Here is a 6,612-nt window from a genome sequence, read left to right as displayed (position 1 = left end):
ACTAAGGCGGTGAGCGGCTCTGGCTGCAGGGTGGTGTGCTGGGGGACACAGTAAATTTAAAAAAACAAAACAAAACAAAACAACAACAAGAAGGAAAAAAAGGGAAAAGGGGGGAAACGGGGGAAAAGGAGGGGGGAAAGGGGGAAAAGGAAAAAAAAAAGTGAAAAAAGTGAAAAAGGCAGGGCGCTGGGCCGGGAGGCGGCGGTGCCGGCGGCCCCGCGGCGCGGGCAGCGGGCGGTCCCGGGGCGGGGCGGGGGGCGGGCGGAGGCGGCCGCTCGCTTCCCCCGGCCCCGCCTCGACGGCCGCGCCGGCCCGGGGCGGCGGCGGCGGAGCGGTGCCGGCGGCGGAGCGGTGCCGCGGGGCATGGCCCTGGCCCCGGCCCCGGCCCCGGCCCCGGCCCCGGCCGGGCCCCCGCCGGGGGGCACCTCGGCCGGGGAGATGGAGCGCTACTACCGCCTGGTGCGGGCCGCCGCGCTGCTGGAGGCCGCCGCCGCTGGTGAGTCCCGGGGGTGCCGGACCCCCAGCGGCCGGTGCGGTGTCGCGGGCGGGCGGGGGGGACCCCGCGGGGCGGGCGGCGGTGGCGGCGAAGGGCGTCCCCGGGACATCCCGCTCCCTCCGTGGCTCCAGCCCGGCTCCCGGCTCGCCGCCTCCTTCATCCCGGCGCCGGGGCCGTGGGAGCCCACGGGGGTCCGGGTCCCCGGCGGAGCAAGGCGAGCGGGTCCGGCGGGACGGGGGTCCTCCTGCCCCGGGGAGCCCCTGGCAGCGCTTGTTGCGCGGGGGGTTGTTGGGGACTCCGCTGTTATTTCTGTGGCGGGGTTACAGGAGCAGTAGAATGGCCCCGCTTTTTCAGAGGAAGCTGTTTCACGCTGTGCTGCTGACATGCCCTTCTTAGAACTGGAAGGCATCGCTCAAAAACGCGTTTTGAAGAAAGGAGACTGTTTTCGGGGAGCAGAAGGCTATTTGCTATTGCTCGTCCCCTGCTCGGGTTCCCCATGGCCAAAACTAAAGGAGTCCTCCCTGGGAAGTTGCATCTCAGGCTGATGACTATGATGTGCCCTTTCCCAGTTTCCGAAGTAGAAAAGCAGTAGATGTGTGTAAAGTGTCTCTGCCAGGCACCCCCTCTTCCTCCCTCATTCCTTGGTCTTTAAACATCACTTAAGCCCAGGCTGCGTTGGGGATCGCACAGAGTTGTAATGATGTTGCTGTGGTTATATGGCTTATTGTGAGAAGCCAACGCAATCCGATCCCTTACCCTCAGGCTCTAAGCTGCTCTTGTGCCTCAGCCACGTTTCCTTCGATGGACAATGATCTGCTCCTCAACTGTGTGGAGCCCTGACTATTTTGTTATTTTGTTTTCTTGTGGGGAGAACAGGGTTGGTTGTTGTTTTTTTTTTCCTGTGAGGTCTTTCATAATCCCGGAAGGATAGTGGCATCCTGGGTGACTCCAGCCTCGCTAGAGGATGTATACCTTGTCAGGAGGCAAAGGCACTCATCATTCCTTATTTGTTCCCAGCTGGAGCGCTTGGAGCCATGCCAGGCACAAAAAAGACACACTGACCCAAAAAAAGCTTCCAGTCTAATTCCGGTTTCCTTGACCTCTTTGCAAAGCACAGTTTGGGGTACGGGAGGAATTTATCGGGGGGGTAAGTCACAGGTGAGGACTTTACCAATGTGTCACCTGCTTCTGAGGAGCTGCTTGTGTGCGTGCTCTTGTGGGATGGTGCCCACCACAGCAGCTCCTGCTCCGCCGTGGGCTGTCCTGCCCGCTGGCCCTGTGCTGACCTGCTCGTTTACCTGCACCCCGCAAATGGGGGAGGAAAATGTAGGCAGGGGTGATCACAGTCAGTGAGCAAAGGATGCTACTTGAACGGATGTGATTAAAAAAAGTCTTAATCCTCTTTGAGCTGGTGTCGGTGATGAAACACCCACGCTGCTTGAACAGGAGCTGGGTGACACAGGGATGGGGACGCAGATGGTGAACGTTTTCTATGAGCGATGTAATGGAAACCAGGTGAAAGCGGGCAGTGGGTTTCTCGTGAGCATGAGCCCTGTCTTCTAGCCACCTCTTGGCAGATGACCTTTGTATAATGATCATATGAAATCAAAATATCTCCACAAAGGCACGCTTGTGTGGTTATAGCTGCAGGATCTGGACACGTGATTTGGCATCTACATAGATTCTTAAAATGAGATTTTTGAAAAAGATACAAAGTTGAGTAAGGTTCCTCGACTCATGAGATTAAAAATAAATCAGAAGGTTTTTGTGCTCATCACTGATTTCTGAGCGTTCAGCCTGATCTGGGACCATGTTTGAACCATTTCCCTTCATGCATCAGTACTGGAAACCCGTTGGTCTGTTCTAGTAGAAGATGTTTCCCCGTATCTGCCTTACAGTGAGATATAAGCCTATATAAATCCCAAGCCTTTTATGGCTATTCTCATGTCTAAAATGGCTTGGGCTCCCTTGGAGAGCTGAAGGAGTACAGGGCCAGCAGCCTCCGAAAGCTCTGCGCTGCTGTCGGTCCAGATCCCTTTGGGTGGACCACGGAGGAGTAGTAGTCTGGGAGCAGTCAGTAGTACGTGGGACGTGCTTCCTCTCCCTACATCACACTTGCTACAACTGCAGTTTAATGGTTTATCATTCATTTACCAGGACAAAAGTGAAGTGACAGCAGGGATGTGTGGGAGGGAAGCAATTGAAGTGTAAAATATGGTGCGGGAAAGAAAGAGTCTTCCAAAGTACCGTCTTTGCCACCCAACTGGAGGATGCTTGGAGACACGGAGCTTCCCCCGTGTGGCTGGATGGGGAGTTCAGAGCTCGGATGTTGCCGCTGGTTGTGCTTGTGGTAGGAGCCTTTTGTTAGTCGGTTTTGACAGGTAAGACTTCCTTGCAAGGAAATCCTGGAGCCGCAAACCAGGCGAGTGCACTCCGCCTCCTCCTGCAAATGGGAAACTTCGTGCTGACTGACACGTGTTGCTGTGACGGTGGTCGTTTCGGCACGTGTGACGAGCACAGCTCAGGTCCCACGCTCCACGACTTGCTCCGCTGCCAAAGCCTCCATCATCTCATCTGCCAGCTTCCTGAATGCAGTAAAACTGAAGGCCGCTGCCAAGTTGGGGGCAGAGGAAGAGGAGCGCGAGGAGCTGTGGTGGAAGTGGTTGGGTGGGGCTGCCTTCTCTTCCCAGTCCCTTTTCCTCCCAGGCGATGCTAGACTTGGTTTTACAGTGGGGCTGAGTCAGGAGCTCCCGGGGAAGAGTTGTTCCTTGGGAACCTGCGCTGGCTGAGCCGCCTGCGAGGTGCAATTATCCATCTGCTGCTCCGTGGGTGTCTGTCCAAGGGCTGGGTGGTGCGAGACAGACAGCGAGCGCCAGTGATATCCTCCTCCCCATCACTTTCCATGCCACTGACCTTCTCCTGCCGCAGGAAAGCGGTTAGCTGGGTTTGGAGATGTGCTTTCGCTCAAGAGGGGAATGCCAGAATCGAGCATTTCCATTTTCAAGTCAGGAAAAATTGTTTAGAATTTCCCTCACTTTACAGCAGAGTTTCCAGGTGATGCCGTTGTGGGAACCTGGCCGTACGATTTACTTTCCTGGCTATATGGGCTATGAAAGCAAATAAATTGTTCCAGTGACTTCAGTGAACTTAATTCCAGGTTCCTAGGCAGGTAATGCGGCCCAAGGATTTACTGCTGTTAATCTCCCAAGAGTTACTTTGTGTGCAAAGCTGGAATTTGGCTTGGAAAAAACAACGCTTGCATGGTACTGAATGATGATGGGAAAGTTATTGATGTATGTTTGTTTTTATTTGGCTTTGGGAGTCTTTTGTGCTGAATGGGCTCTGGCTTGGAGGCTGATGATGTTGGCTGGGAGGGTGCGTACCGGTGGCAGATGCTAAACACACCTTCCCCTGCACAGCTGGCAAACACGCCCCGGTGCTGCTGTGCAAACACCTGTAGATGCTTTCCTGAGTCTCTCGTATGGGAGGAGTGACTGAAATTCAGAATAGGAGAAAATTAAAAGTACGTTGAAGCTCCTAAGTATTAGAAATGCAAGAAACTCGACTTTCTCAACTCCCACACTGTGTTTGAATCCACGAGGCTGGGTGTTGAGAAACTTTTATTACGTTTCTTGCGATAGATGTAAATTCATGTATAGTTGAGCTGGCTTTTATCTTTCCCAATTTTTGTGTAGTTCAGGGTGATAAGAGAAGATAGTTTTTCTGATTGGACATGAAAACATCCAGTATTTTGTTCCCTTGCATTAGCGGATTAACCACAGCAATAACAGGAGATAACACATAAGCCTTGTTGCCATTTAGTTTACTTTTGCTTTGCCTTTTCTGAGCAAAGCTTCCACAGTTTGTCAGCTGTTAAATCTAAATTGGAAAAGATCCCACCCCACAAAACTCCATGCACAGAGGGACACCCTGGACCTTTTAACCTCCCCTGAGCATCCTCTTCCTCCCTGGCAGCATGGCTCAGCCCCGGCTCCCAGAGACCCTTCTGCTCACTCCAGCTCCCAAAATTATACTGGAGGATGACATTCCCATGAATGTGGTATCCTTAGCTGGCTGTGCCTTGTCCTGCCCGCAGCGGTGGCCCATGGTCAGCAGGAATGAGGTTTTGCCGGTTTTGTGTGTCAGTGAGGGACAGCAGCTGTGCTGTGCCAGTGCCCTGGGCGCTCCTGCTCTATCACAGCCAGCGTTTCCCCGCCGGCAGTTGCTGGAGGGATGCCCGGGATGGGGGGCTCCTGCCCCGGGGCTCGCAGGCTGGGCTGCGGGGCCTGATCTGGGGTCACTCTGCACACGCCTGGATGCGGTGCCATCCGATCCCTCTTTGGCCACACGGATCAGCTCCTATTGTAAGGTGGTGATTCAGCTGGTCCCGTGAGAACATTCCTCCATGGGACAGACACGCTGCCTGGATGATGGTCCACAAGCCTGGACTGCTCTGAGTTAACATTTTCTCCCTATTTCTTATCTTTTTTTTTCTTTCACAGCATTTTCTTCTGCATTTTTACTCTTACCCTCAGTGTATATAAGTCTAAGCCTTTTGAAAAGGTCATTTGAGTTTTTCAGAAGCTTCACTTTTTTTTTTTTTTGCTGGATAGTTTCTTAGCTGAGCACACTCCGAGGTTGGGTTGATGGGCCTGTGTGCCTGCACTGAAGCATCGATTGCAGATAAGCCCCGGAAGGCCTCGGTGGAGAAGTAAGCCACTAGGTCAGAAGAGAGGACCATCTGGTGCCGTATCCTGCCTCCTACGCTGTGCTGGAGTGGGTGCTTGGGGAGAAGTAAAAGAAAGACCTTGCAAACAGAGTGAGCCTTTCCTTAAAATATCCTCCCCAGTCTGGCAAGGGATAATTTAAGAAGTCCTTGAGCCTGGCGTGGTGACCAACCCGTCACACCTAGTGATGGACTAAACCTCCTGGGACTTTCCATGGCCTTTTTGAATCCCTGGGTGTTTTTGACATGTTTCTGCCTGACAGGACTGCCTCAGTTTCCCATCTATGACATAAGATGATGCTCCTGATGGAGTTGAAATCAAGATTTTCGCTGGGGCACGCTCACATGCAGACCGTTACTGCATCGATTTGGGAAGAGGGGTCTGTGTTCATGCCCAAGCGGCTGGGAAGGGTGGTGGCTGTACCAGGGAGCACAGGGCATGGCTTTGCAGGGGATGGGTCCCTTTGAAATGGTGGCATGGCGGCTGCTGCTGTGTGTCTGTCCTGGCTGGCTCTGAAGGAGGCATTTTGCTGCTGACCTGGCACCTGTAGCCCAGGAACCAGGGTGTGCTGCCTGCACCTGAACCACCAGCTCCCTCTAAATACACCCCGTCCATCCACAGCTCCCAGCATTTTCTTGGGCTGAATCTCTTCCTGCGACTCTGCCATCTCTTGTCCCCCATATTGTGCTGATGCTCTCCCCAGGAGGCATTTGAGATGGCAGCTCAGCCACTCTGTAGAAGCGAGTTTTGCAAGTGCCTCTGCCAAGTCGAGGATTTAGCGAGAGATTTGCGTGTGGCAGGTGGAGGTTTGCCATCAGGCTATTGACAGAACTGTCTGAGGAGCCTCATCATCTTCCTCGGGATCAATACATCACATCTTCCAGAGAAATAGGCATTTATAAACCTAATCTAATTGCTAATGTTTTCCTCCAAATGAAAACCTTGTTTTGACTGGCTGTAGTAACAAAGCAGGTGCCTGCAGGCTGAGCCCGGGGCTCAGGGGGGATGCAGATGCTCCCGAGCCGCAGCAGGGTGCGAGCTGTCCCTGTGGGCAGGGGAAACAAAGGGGCTTGCAGCAGTCGAGGGTATTGAAGCTTTCTGCCATAAATATTTTAATGGGTCTTTTGTGTCACTCGCTTGGCACGGGGAATGACTACACCACCTGGAATTACAAACTGTTGAATGTGCCAGGTTTTAGTGCAGCAGCAGAAATTGTTGTTCTTACACTGAGATAGCTAAAGGTGAATTTGCTCCACCTGGCTCCCCTGGACAGCAACAGCACCTCGTCTTTGCAACAGGTACCCCTGGCAACAAGAGTGTATATGTGTCAGGGCAGGATGCATGAACAGCTGAACCAGGTTTTGGTGCCTACGAGGGTGTGTGTAGCTC

The 6,612-nt window shown here is 53.5% G+C and overlaps 1 protein-coding gene across 1 annotated transcript in view; it reads left to right on the top strand.

Moving 5' to 3' along the window:
• Positions 1-343: 343 nt before the first annotated feature.
• Positions 344-6,612, top strand: part of MCF2 (MCF.2 cell line derived transforming sequence) — a 60,405-nt gene continuing 54,136 nt past the window's right edge. Inside the window, exon 1 of the mRNA XM_074834747.1 lies at positions 344-496. Coding sequence (XP_074690848.1) covers positions 364-496 — 133 coding nt within the window. The 5' untranslated portion in view covers positions 344-363. The remainder of the gene's footprint in view (positions 497-6,612) is intronic.

The sequence above is a fragment of the Strix aluco genome, chromosome 10 (assembly GCF_031877795.1).
Source record: "Strix aluco isolate bStrAlu1 chromosome 10, bStrAlu1.hap1, whole genome shotgun sequence".
Lineage (NCBI taxonomy): Eukaryota > Metazoa > Chordata > Aves > Strigiformes > Strigidae > Strix > Strix aluco.
Note: the sequence above shows the minus strand (reverse complement) of the source record. Positions and strands in the feature narration are given on the sequence as shown.